The sequence below is a fragment of the Tympanuchus pallidicinctus genome, unplaced genomic scaffold (assembly GCF_026119805.1).
Source record: "Tympanuchus pallidicinctus isolate F22 unplaced genomic scaffold, pur_lepc_1.0 scaffold2, whole genome shotgun sequence".
Classification (NCBI taxonomy): Eukaryota; Metazoa; Chordata; class Aves; order Galliformes; family Phasianidae; genus Tympanuchus; species Tympanuchus pallidicinctus.
In genome coordinates this window covers 23,762,112-23,775,333 of record NW_026294721.1, presented here as the reverse complement: position 1 = coordinate 23,775,333, position 13,222 = coordinate 23,762,112, and the positions used below count along the sequence as shown (strand labels likewise).

The 13,222-nt window shown below is 35.8% G+C and overlaps 1 protein-coding gene across 1 annotated transcript in view; it reads left to right on the top strand.

Annotated features, from left to right (window-relative positions):
* The window catches only part of NFXL1 (nuclear transcription factor, X-box binding like 1), a 43,321-nt gene extending 30,099 nt beyond the window's left edge, over positions 1-13,222 (top strand). The window contains exons 20-22 of the mRNA XM_052681920.1: positions 2,662-2,748; positions 6,030-6,083; positions 10,030-13,222. Coding sequence (XP_052537880.1) covers positions 2,662-2,748; positions 6,030-6,083; positions 10,030-10,203 — 315 coding nt within the window. The 3' untranslated portion in view covers positions 10,204-13,222. The remainder of the gene's footprint in view (positions 1-2,661; positions 2,749-6,029; positions 6,084-10,029) is intronic.

The following is a 13,222-nucleotide window of genomic DNA, read 5'->3' as shown; positions in this document are numbered from 1 at the left end:
GTGATTTAAGAAGTCAAAGCACATTTTCCTAATGATAAGGAGGAAGTTTACAATTACATAAATTGGAACAATCACAGATGTTTTGAATCCCTAATTGACATTTTTGGTTTTGTTTGTCCGCAGCCCTTAAAGCAAACAGACACATCAGCATCCTTAGCTTTTAATAGAGAAAAAGGACAAAGCTTGTTATGGCTATCAAGTATTATGAGGGGAAGAACAGAGGCTTATGGGAACTCTTGGCAAGTGTTAATAACTTAATGAAAAAATCACTATCTGGCTTAAATAAAGTATGCTTAAATTATTTTCAAGAACCAGTTTACTTCTGAGCTTTCCACAGAGACTGTAGTTTCACCAGAGTTCTTAGCTTCTCCAAGAAATGTCTTCTCCAATCCAGAATGTTGCAGGGGGCATGTTCAAGGGAAAGGATGGTAATACCCACAGTGAGTGCTTCAGATTGAACAGTCTCTGCTTATGGATAGTGAGCTTTTATTTATTTACAAGTGATCCATGGTACAAAGAAATGTTGACTTTTGCTGTGGATAAATTATTTTGTTGTGACTAAGTGCTCTTATTAATTTCAGTCTTTCAGTGCTGTATTCCGTGAAATCAATAATATCATTGGTTGAGTATTTATTTGTACTTCTGCTTCTTCCTCCATAAGATACAGGTTGACAGTTGGACTTGATCTTTGAGGTCTTCTCCAACCTTAATTAATCAATTATGATTCTATTCTATATACCTGTTAAAAAGTATGCCTGCTTCTTATGCCAGTCTTAGTTGAATAAGGAAAATGGGTATTTCCATGACAGCTCTGTTACATCTAGTTGTTACTGTCCTTAATATTCATAATGTTTTTGGAAAAGCGAAATGTGATACCATCTTCTGTTGAGTTCTGACACTGTATGCTATTTGTGTTTAGACCAGCTCAGACTTTATTGTCTCAGGATGTGTTCAGTGTTTATGTGGATGTCCAACTAAAGTGTGGTAGCAAGAAGCAGTGAAATTAATTTTTAGGATGCTCACTTTTTCGCTTGTAGACTGGCCAGAAATGGAACATTCCGAATCTGCTATTCTGAAAGTTTTATGTTCTTTAAATCTGATAACAGTTAATTTTTTTTTTAGTCTTGTAAATTTGATTATAATAAGGTGGAGAGGTTGTTATGAGTGATTATTAGTTCTTGTTTAAAGAATAAATAGCCACTCATTTAAATAGCCATGAAGTGATCCTTCTGATTCCTAATGAAATGGTGTTTCCCTTCAGAAAGAGAATTAAAAACTATCCCCACCTTAAATATCATCTCACTGTTTCCAGATCAAGCCCCAAATTCATGCTCTTGTTTGTATAGAGAACTGTAGTATAGAGGGTAAATGATGATAGAACCAATAAGCCACTGATAATTGGACCATGTATTAGTTGCAGCTATGAAATCTGGCCCATTTCTGTAGTGTAAAAGATGATATTTTTTAAAGTTTGTCTTACGCATCTGCCCTTGCCAGTGAATATATCTGTTCACTCCAGAAGTTCCTTATGCATATTTGCTTAGAGCAGATAGTGAACTTCTTTCTTAGCTTTTTGGATAGGATAGTGTACCTCTATATTTGCTCTTTGTGCCTGTGGCCTTCCATGTGATCTTGAAGATAAGGAGAAACAGAATTCAGTATCTAATATTTACAGTTGAATTCTCCTCTACGGAAGTACTAGTCTTCTGTCTGTATATACTACTGGTGTAGTTGGTAGGACACTTATTCCAAGCTCCCTATAAACATGCCTCATCTGAACAATCACAACTAATATCAAATGTAGGGGTTCATAATTTGAGTGCAGAACGGGAGGATTTTTTCTTCTTTTTCTGGTGTTGAAGTTAACTGTTGCATCATGAGGCTATGTATGTAAACATACAAGCTCATATAAATCACTTGAATTTGTAGCCATAGTAGTGGACCATATTCTTAACCATCTAGGCAGGTGGTTTTTCTTAACCTGCTTGAATTGCTCTGACAGAAAGTCAGTTTTTGGATTTTGTTATATATTACGACAATTGAAAACTTGCACTAAATATCGTCAGTGTTATGAAAACCAGAATAACTTCTGGTTATGTTACTGTGCTTTCCTGACAAAATTCTTCATAGGCTAGTAGTATAAATAACAACTTTCTGTCTGTGGTAGTATTCTCTTTTGTTTTGTTTTGTTTTGTTTTGTTTTTTGTTTTTGTTTTTTTGGCCTTCAATGTAAGGGGGAGGAAGGAGAGGAAGTAAAGGAGATCTTCCCATGACCAGACCTTGCCCTGTAATCTCAGCCAGTTGTGAGAATTGGTATGAAGTTACATAAGAGTTACTTTTTAGTTACTCTGCATGGTATCTTTTTTAACAGAGTTCACAAGGTTATATTGCTTTGTCGTAAATAAACAAGTGGAAAAAAAAGACAAGAAAAATTAAACTGATGTATTGATTTATTCTTGCTTTCAGGAGCTTATCAGAAAGAAGGAAAATAGAAAAGGATGCCTGAATACAATAACGGTTTCAAATAATATTTATTGATTAGCTTCATTCTGTAATTATGCCAAATAAGAATGTTTTATAATTTTCTTAACGAAATGAACATTATAATTCAATTTTTATGTAGGGAAATGAATTACAAACAACTCAATTTATACTTAACAGGAAGTACAGTGCAGCAAGATACAAGAAGACCAAGTTTCACTGGAGTGTGATGCTTTATGCAAGGAAATGAAACGGAAGGCGTCTGAGGTAGTGTATCCATTTTAGTTATAATTTATCCTTGTTGCCTTAAGAAAAGTTGGAAAAAACAAGCAGATCATTATTTTTCAAGATGATAACAGCAAGAAATGTGATGTAAGTCAGTATACGGTTTAATTGCACATTTAATTTTTGGACTATTGAATCTGGCTTATTCTTGAGAATTGCACTACTTGTAGATAGCACTTCATTGAGTTAGTTAATACTATGTTAAGATAAAACTCTATTTCTTCTTTATTTTTAATGTACCTTATAACTGGAGTTTTCCTCTTCAGCCAAGTAGTGCTAATCATAAAATCATTGCTGCTAATAAGAGCTATAGAAGCACTTCACTTCATTTAGGCCTTACTTTTACTTTGAAGATTGGTTAAGTGTGATCTTTAAATTGTGTGACACACAATTGGCTGTCTCACAGTATTAGGTGTCTGCCTCAGGCATAGAGAGCTTTCAGTAATTGCATGTGCTTTTCAGCCTGTTGTAAACATAAATGCTCTCCAGTAGTTTTGTTTGAAGTGAAGAAACTGCTGCATAATCTCATCTAAAGAGACAGAATATCCACATTGTTTTTATAGGCCTTTTTTGAAAACACGAGGAAGTGGTGCATGAATTGGTTGACTTTCATCAACTTAATAGTACATGTAATTAAGCATTCAATCTAAAACCTCACTGTGTAAAAACAACGTCTGTCTGTTTCTGCTCAGAATTTCAGGATTGACAGGCAAGTTCTAGCACGTACTCTATAAGCCAAATTCTACAACTTTGCAGTCAGCTTGAACACTAAGATTCTTGGAATATACTTATAGAAAAGCCAGCAATAACAAACCATTCTAGTGAAAGTGTGGAAGTGAGTTTGTAGGGCATGGAGTGCACTGAAGTGGGGTGAATTCATGGAAGACTGCATCAACAAAGGAGCACTTTTCGATGGGGTGCAGTGTCAGCTGCGGTTTTACTTCAGCAGATAATATTTCCTATTTTTTACCTGTGCCATTGCCTTCAACTAGGAGGAATATTCTAATGCAACAAGCAAATGACTACAGGTTGCTATGATAAGCAGTGCCACAGATGTACTTTCTGGCATAAACTAGCTTTGTGTTAATTTCTCAGAGAAGAATGTGGATTTCTCTGTTTTGGGTTTGTATGATGCAACCTATGTTGACTTGCAAGTGACATTTTAGAATGATATTCTATTATATGCACATTGCAAAATTATATTGTTATGTCAATTGCTTTTTAATGTGTTGAGACTGGAAAAAATAGCTTTGTTAAAAGTGCAGATATATACAAAGAGAGCTTAGTTTTTGCACCATTTGCAAAGTGACCATCCAAAATGAAATTTTTTCCAAGAATGAAGTGTGTTTTATTATTAACTCTTAATATACGGCACAGTGGGCATGTGCATCTGAGAAATTCAGTGTTGTTTACTGTTGATTTTACTCAAAGTAGTTCTAAATTTATTTTTTCCACACTGGTTATAATAATTAAGCTGCCTGCTATACCTGTGTATCTTACACAAATATGACCACAGCAGTGTACAAAAGAAGCTCTTCTGTTGCTTCATTCTATGTTCATGGGCTGATTTTTCTTTTGGAACTGGTGTTCTGCCATTAGATGGCAGTGAAATACCAGGAGGATAGTGGTGCAGTTTTTTGCAAACCAAACTTTCCTATTTCAGGTATGCATGACTGAGAAGATCTTTGTACATTTTCCTGATGAGGGATTCTGCCATTGTCTAGGTTAAATGAAGTTGTTAATAATATTTCATATATGGTTTAACAGTTTTTAAAAAGTCATCTGAAAATCCACAAATGTAACTGCTTGCATAATGCTTGACTGCTTGAGCTGCTGTGTTCTAAAGCATGAGCTGGTATGCCTTCTGCTTAGTCTTTGAGAGCTCTTATGTTGTAAACTGATTGGAACAAATTCCACCTGTGCATACCTTATTTGGTTAATTACCATTTTTAGTATGCAAATTATGATATTGGCAACGGTATATATATATATATGTATGTATGTACACACACAGACTGATTATTGGGATCAAGATGGTTTTTAATATCAAGTTGTCAATCATATTATTACATCTTAGGACATTCTACAATTCTGTGATCTGTTTTACTTAGGTACTGTTAAGTGGATACAGAGTTGAAGGTCCAGGAAACACACACAAGCAGCAGACACACATACACTGACTCAGCATACTGCTACTGCTGTCACTGTACTGATCCCTGCCTGAGGGAATTTCAGAGACAGAGCTGGTGTCTTAATGTTTGATGGCTTTGATGCATCTATATTCAGTTTGCTAGTATGTCCAATTCCTTTTCAGCTGCCATAAATTTTTGACATATATATCATGTGGCGCTTGATTTCTAGGTTTAGCCGAGTGTAAAGCTGAAATAGAATATTTTATGTCCCGTCAATCACCTGCTTTTTACCTGATGAATTCAAGTTAAGCAGCTCTTATCTAGGCAGGAGCCACTCCATCCCATTGTTCTTCATGTATGTTCAGGCTTCACGTCCTTTTGTTATTGTAGGATCAAAATAATGCAGGAACTACGATTCAAGTGCATTGTATGTTTATATTTTAATATTTTCTGTGCCATTCTTTTTCCTTGTAATTTCTGGCATTTAATTTGCTGCCTTGAATGCCACGTAAGAGTTCTATAGAATGATCAGGTTTTATTTTCCATATAACTTTCTGATGGTGAAGCAAATGTAATTACACTGACAGTTTGCATTACGCCAAGGGCGTTAAAGCATTTTGAGTGTGCATTATCCAGTATGTCATTCAGTACAAATGTGGAGCTGTCCTTCTGCTCTAGCAGTCAGGGTGTATTTGAATTACTTAGAAAGAAGTGCGTGTGTACGTGTGTAAATTATGTACATATGTAGGAATTACCTGTCAGTGTACAATGTGCTGAATTGAGCACTGAATTACTGAAAGCTCTCAGTGAATTTCTTAAGGAATTTTCCCTGGCATTAATGAATAAACTTTTTTTTCCCCAGGTTTTGTATTTGTTAGTTGAATTTTCCAGTTAGTCAGAAGTTTGGTTTTGTAACATGGTAGCATCTCTTATGTTCCATGTTTTTCAAACATGAATTGATAGAGCTTTTTCACAGAATGTTTTAGAATCTGAGTAAGCTCATAGCTCAGTTAGTGGAAGTTTTGCTCACTTTTCTGAGAACTGCTCTATATAGAGTAATTATGGCTCTGTAAGAGAATAAGTTTTACCTGCTTTTATAACAGTTGCTTATCACTTTGTATGTCTGAACAGATAAAAGAGGCAGAAGCCAAAGCTGCTATTGAAGAAGAGAAGCGAAGACAACAGGTATCAAACTTAATTCTTCTCCAGCCCCCCATTCCCCTCGACCTTGTTGTGTTAATAAATCATTTGATGCATGTGCAGCCCAAGTTGTCTACTTTGTACAGTGGTGTTCCCAGTTGCTGCTTTCAGCTGTTATGTCGCCCTTAGGTGTGTGCCATGAGTGATCTACAGTGGTTAAAAGCAAGCATATTTTCTCTAACAATTCTCATACTTATGGGCAAAATGGTAATCAGTTTGATGTCTCATAAGAATAACTATTATATACATATATTTTTATATGAAATACTTCTGATTTTTATCCATCATTTTATAATGCATAAAACTCACAGAATTAATAAGTAGCTTCTGTAGGGATTTGAACTATTGAATGAAACTTCTCCCCTTCATGAGAATGAAGAAACCTAAGTTGGTCTCTGTCCTTCAAGGTCTGGTGGGGTGGAGAATTTTTTTGTAATTGCTGGCTCTAGTGAATGTATGTTGTTGGCACTGTAATCTGAGAAGCTTCTGTGCCAACTGCATGGAAACACTATCGCTAATCTTGTTTCAGAAATTAACTGTAAGCTTGGTTGCTGGTGACAGCTAGCTCAGGTTTATCATCTGGAGGCTTCAGCCTCAATGTACTCCTACCAACTGGCTTTTATGCCTGTGCCAGCGCATTTGACACGTTGTGTTCTATGTCTGGTGTGTGGTTTCTGACTTTTATTCATTTATCAAAACAGTTCTGTATTAGATTATGCTCGAGTTTTCAACTGGATTGCACATTCCATTCTTATCTCAGCAGTGGCTCACTGCTTGGACTTGCTTACATGGCTGATCGTCTTGTACCATTCTCCCAATCTCATTAGGACATTCTTGGGTAGGGAGCTTCTCTGCTGGGTACAACTTCAATTAATTGCCTAGGAGGCTCTAAGTACTGTGTCTGTTAACTGGTGCTCCACCAAGGCCTACTTTTGTTTCTCTTACAGGATTTTCTGTACTTACCATTGTGCCTGGTGTCCAGGGGGACAGGCATTGCATCATGTAGTGTTTATTATTACAGTCATGCCTTAGCTGTTAACAATATTGATTATACATTCCCTCATATGTTTCATAGACAGTTCGTCTAATTCTTTTGTTCTCTAAGCTGCAGGACAGAGGCCAGGAAGTGTAGCCCATAGAAAGCATTTGAAACATGTTGGGGAGAGGTAGTCTGTAAATGACAGAGCTGGAAGTTAAGTACTGAAATATACAAATAGACTTGCATTCATATAAACAATATGCTTACAATTGCTGAGCAAGAAATTCAAAGTTGCTGGTGCTTGTATTGCACGGATTGTGTTTTTATGCCTTCCAGAAGGCATTCTAGTCACTAATGATTTCTGCATCAAAGCCACTTATTTATGATCCTTCCAGTGTAACAGAATTGCTCCACCAGCAGTGTGTTCGTTATTGTCTTAATTGTTCAGCAGAGTCTGTTTCTCCCTCCAGTCACTTCTCCATTGCTTTCTACTTGTGCTTTCAGAGCTACAGTCCAGCAGCATGCTGTGCAGTGTACAGCAAACACTTCTGTATGCACATTTTTGTGATGGACTGTGACTTCAGGGATGGAAGACTTCACCCATATGTAATCAAGCCTATTAATTAATAGATTAATTAATAAAGGCCAGTTGTATAGCGTAACAAAGATTATTCAAGTACAAATGTAGCTAATAAATAGTCTTTAGAACTGCACTAAATTACTGCTACCAGGTAGCTAACACTGGTTCCTTTCCAATTTGATCTCATTATCTACCATCTGGTGATGTGACTTGAAGCACATCACTGTCATAGGGTGCTGCTTCATATATGTGTATATACATATATGTGTGTATGTATATATGTTCTTACTACCTTCTGTAAAGGTTTGCATCTTGTACCTTCTTTCTGATGTCATTAGTACCTTTTTGCATAGTTTGTTGCTTGCAGCTTCTTGAGACTTGTTTTTATTAATGCTGTAAGCTAGTTAGTGCTTTGGTAAGTCTGCAAACTTGCATTTTGGTGTTTGCTGTACTTCTATAACGACACAGATGGAATCGCTTGTTTAGTTAGAAAAAATAAGGTGATCTGAAGGCTGGGCACAACTGTTCCCTGGTACTTGTTCAGAGATGGATGAAATTTGTGGTATGATGACAACTATATAAAAGCAGTATGTAGCTGTAAGGATAGAGATTGCATCTTTCTCATTCTAGATCTATGAATCTTTGTTCTTTTTTTTTTTAACAACGTTTTCATTTTTAGCTGGGTTTTAATGAAAATCTCTAGGAAGGCAATTAAGTACCTGTCACATAATCATTCAAGCCCTATACTTTAATTCATATTACTGCAGTTCATGAGGCATTGGATGTTCATGTGTACCTATTAACTGCAGAAGCCCCAGATTTTATTTAGCTTTTGTTTTTGTAAAATATTGACATATGTAAAATCTTACGAACTCTGCACTTACCTCCACGGATTGGATTTTGAAAAACTGCTTCATTAAGATACTTCTCAGAGGGAAGATTAGTTAGTTGAAAGTAATTTGTTCTGAGTAGCAGTTTGTAGAACTTTGAATTTTTCTCCTGTATTGTCAGGAAAGTGCAAGTTTCTTCCTTTATTAGGTACAAAGTAACAGACATTGAAACAGGCCCCTCAATTCTGCTTCTGATAGTATCTGGCACAGGAAGGGAAGTAAGATGTAGCTTTATGAAGCTGACAAGGATTTGCTGTCAGTAGAGGAAGACCAGACAATCTTGAGCTCCAATTTAAAATTATATTTACTGGAGTGCTTCTCTGCCCATTTCCCAAAACGCTCTGGTTCTTTTTTCTTTAATGGACCTATTTTATTGTCTAAGTTCCATTTTTCCTGGCATCTACGTGAAGTTGTGTAAATCTACATGAAGTCATGTAGATTTATTTTGTTTCATATCCAGTCTTTGCTCTGTTCACTGTCCACACTTCCTCTGCTGAAACTCAGTCTTGTGCCTTTTGCCCTGCCAGTCCTGGCTTGCTGTGCTGTGCCTCTCTGATCTCTATTCTCTCTTTTAGTGCATGTAATGTCTGCTCCCTAACTCCTTCAACCCTACTAAAAATCCATATACTTGTCAGAGCTCTTCTGTTTCTAATCTGTGGTGGCTCACCCCTACAGCATCTTTTGTGGCATTCCTAGCAGTCAGATGGCTCCAATGGAGGCTCATCACTGGAGTCCTGTCCCACTCTTAAACTCTTCCATCCAAGCTGCATAGTTCCAGTTTTATTCCAGCTTTGCACCCTAAGAAGAGTTTTGCCTTGAGCTGATATCCTTTTAAGAGGAGGTGTCTTCCTGGAGTGTGGTGAGGGGAGGAAGAGGGATCAGAGGATCCTATTGTGTCTATTCCAGAATGACCCTGAAACTGCTGTTCAGGATAGTAGCTTGACATTCTTTTTCCAGTTGCTTTGCTTCTTTTCTGAACATAAGGGCTTTCTTTGAAGAGTGGCACATGTCTATTTTTTAAATTAAAAAAAAAAAAAAAAAAGTACTTCCTCATTACAGGAAGGTCATCTTTTAAAATTCTAGCCAGTACTTTTCTATGTGTTATTTTAACGGTTTAAATACTTACGAGTGCTTTTCTTTAATGGGAAAGTATTTTTTCCCCTATTTTTAACCAATAATGTGAAAATAGCAATCTACTGGCTTAGTATATTTAAGTTGAGGTAGAAATCATATGTAAAACTTCATTTGTTTGCATTTTTGGCAATGCTTTGTAGGAAGCTAAACAGTGGTTTAACACTTGAAAGCAAAGTGCTTTGTAAGCATGAGAGATATGGTGCTACATTTTATCTCTACGAGTTGTATAACTTTCTTGGCCTGCTAGTTATTTTTATAAGTGGTTTTGGGAAATGTTATTTAAAATCTCCATGTTTTCTTGCTTTTACTCCTGATGCAATATCAACAACTTCTGGTTTTCTCTTCTAGGCTGAACTGGAAGCTTTTGAAAACAGATTAAAAGGACGAAGAAAGAATAAGAGGAGAAAGGATGAAGTAGAAATTGAACAATCATTGTGGCAAAAATATAAAAACCTCATTATGCTGCCCGTGTTCGGAGTTGCTGTTGTGATGGTTGCATGGCTCATGGTCTACAATGACTGAATCATCTCAGTATTCAATATACCTCAGTTGGGCTTTAGGTAGCTATTATTCTTAGAATGTTTAGTTTGTATGCAACAGAAATTAATATGCATAAACTGTGTATGTACACTATTTGCAAGAAAAGTGAAGAGGAGGGAAGAAATGTCACCTTTTGTGTTGTTACATTCACAGCACAAAACTAAATTCACACACTGAAGATAATGAAATAGTAAATCTTAGTTGACACTGAAGTGCTGATGTAGTTTGTCTGAGATATGTTAACATCTGTCCTATTAATATTATTACTTTTCCTTGTCTCTATTTCACAATATTAAAAGTAGCTTAGTATAAAATGCTTTCTTGAATATTTGTTTCTCAAATACTTAGTATATGATTAAGTATTAGTATTTATAAGTTAGTCCCTTTGTTACATCACACAACAATTTCTGTCCTTCACACCAGTTTTTCTTGTAACAAGTGAGGCACTTCAGATCATTTAAGTTTTGAGCATTCTGTGGCCTCTCACATCAAAACTTTCTTTAGAGAAAAGAAATGTGAAATGTCTCTCAATTCAACTATAATGCAAATAATAAAATGGGTCCCCTTGTAGACTATTTTTTTAAAAATTGTTGCTGTTTTTCAGTGCTCGGTTCCTCAAAATCAAATCAACTGAAAACTTCATTTAGTGGATGGATGCATACACTGAACATAGGTGTGAAGTACTTTCAGCATAGAGGGATTCGTTCTCATTGTTTTTCATGTAGCCAAGGGCAGAAAAGTAAATTGAAATTAAACTTAGAGCATTGCTTCTATATTTTTATAGAGAACTGTCACGTTTGAGTATTTGCCTAGATGTACACAAATGTAAAGTAGTTGAATAGTGTGCTGGTGCAACTGGATGGTGTTTTCCAGTAGTGTGTGAAGTATCTAGATAATCTTTTAAATATTTGAGTATTGCTGACAGTTTCAAATGCCTTGCTTTGGGAAATTGAGTGATTGGTAGAAGTGCAAGGTTTACATGGCTTTGAGATTACAAGAAAAGTTATATTGTCTCAGCTGAAGGGCTGCAAGTTAAGTTTGGGATGTAAGGGAAGAATCAGAAAAATGATTTTATCTTTTTTAATCTCTGCTGGAAATGTTATGCTGATACTTGAGCATCATGTGTATCCAAAGAGTGCTTTACAAGATCCTTTGAAAGAGGAGGTACAAAGCTTGCAGTTCTTGGAGTTCTGACTGTGGGATGTTTGTTTTCCTTGCAAAGCAATTGTAATTTTAGCATATAGTTTCTTTGCAAATGCTTGCAAAAGCAGTGGGACCATTTGAGGGAAGGAGTAGAGAAAATTGCAGTTTGTTTGAGAGCTCTTTTGGTCAGATATAACCTACATGTAAAAGGAGTTGAAATGAGCTAACATCCAAGTGTGTGATTACAGTTCAGCAGCAGGAAAAGCAAGAAAAGCTGCAAAAGGCAGTAGATCCTGGGGAAACAGTTTCTTCTGATTTTTTTTCACCCAAGTTTAGTGGAAGAGAGATGAGGAAAAATTGGCAATTTTTAGCAAGAATGAGTGCTGTTTGGGAGTATTAGATATATACCTCTGTATTTTAAACTGACGTTAAAACTGACTTACTGATTCTGTCATGGTTTTCTTAGGCTGTTTAGTATCTAAAGCTGTGGAATTAAAATTAGTGTAGAACTGAAATTCCATCAGGTAATCAAAGTTATATCTGTTGAATTCTCTTATTTCCTAGTGTAAGGAGTGAATAATTTCCATTTTGTTGCTTTAGCTCTTTTCTATAATGCTGATGCCTGCGAGATAATTGCATAGGTAGGTGTTGTTTCTTTAACCAAGTGAGGTGATGCCATTATTCTCCCATCACTGAGAAAAAAAGGAGGGAGATTTTTTTGTTTGACTGAAGTAAGACGTGATCTATTGTCCAAAACTACAAAGAGAAGCTTTTGTAGGTGGAATATTTAGGTTAAGGTGAATGAGAACATTGTGAAAAACAGCTCTTATTTTATGTGAATCTAAGCCATTTTTTTAATGTAGTGTAAGCTATTTATTTGAAACAAGTACAAAGTAAAGTTTCTCCTTGCCTCTGTAGCAAAGAGAAGAAATCTCTACAGAGCTGTAATAATGAACTACACTCGAGTTACATGTTCGAAGTGGTTCTAAATGTACTTTTCTGCATATTTTGCAATATTTGTGTGACATACTGGAAACAAAAAGATTTGCTTCTGATTGATCATCTTTATTAAAATAGGAAAGCATACCAAACCCTAAAATTCATTCCATTCATAATGTGTGAATGTAAGCATATTCTCTTGAGAGATTCATCTTTCTTCTAAATCTTGCATATGTGGAAAAACTCCTATTTTTGAAATTGTATTGAAAATAGTTCTGCCTGCTAAACCAGATAGATGCCCATTGGCATTAAAAGAAAAGCATGTGGGCTCGAGCAAACTGCAGTTGAATAAATCACTTTCTTCTATTTGTTGTTTTAAAATTATTTTTACAATTCTTTTTTTTTTTTCCTCTTGCCTTTTGTCTTTGATTGAAGCTCCACATGTTGCGAAGCGCAACAACTGTGAAGTAAAAGTTACAGATGAAATCATTTGGTATTCAGTATATATGAAATATTTAGATTACAAAACATGTTTTGAATGTTAACAACTTACAACAAATAAAAAATAAAAAGCGCACTGAGAGATACACATTAGAACAAATGATATAATGTGACCTGGTGTTGGAGGGATATCAGAGATGAGCCGGATGATGGGCGTGCTTCAAAATATTGAGATACATGTAAAATAAAGAAAACAAAAACAAACTTCTGAGAGCTTTTTTTGTTGTTGTTGTTGTTCTGATTCCAAACACATTCTGGTTAGCGTTAATCTCTGTGCTGAATCAGGGTGCTTACAGGTTGTTAGTATTTTGGACTGGAAACTCTTTGGGTGAGTTTGTTCCCTGTAACAGTAATGAGACTTTTGTGTATGTTAATTTAATGTAAAAACCAAGTCATACAATAAACACATCCAAAACTA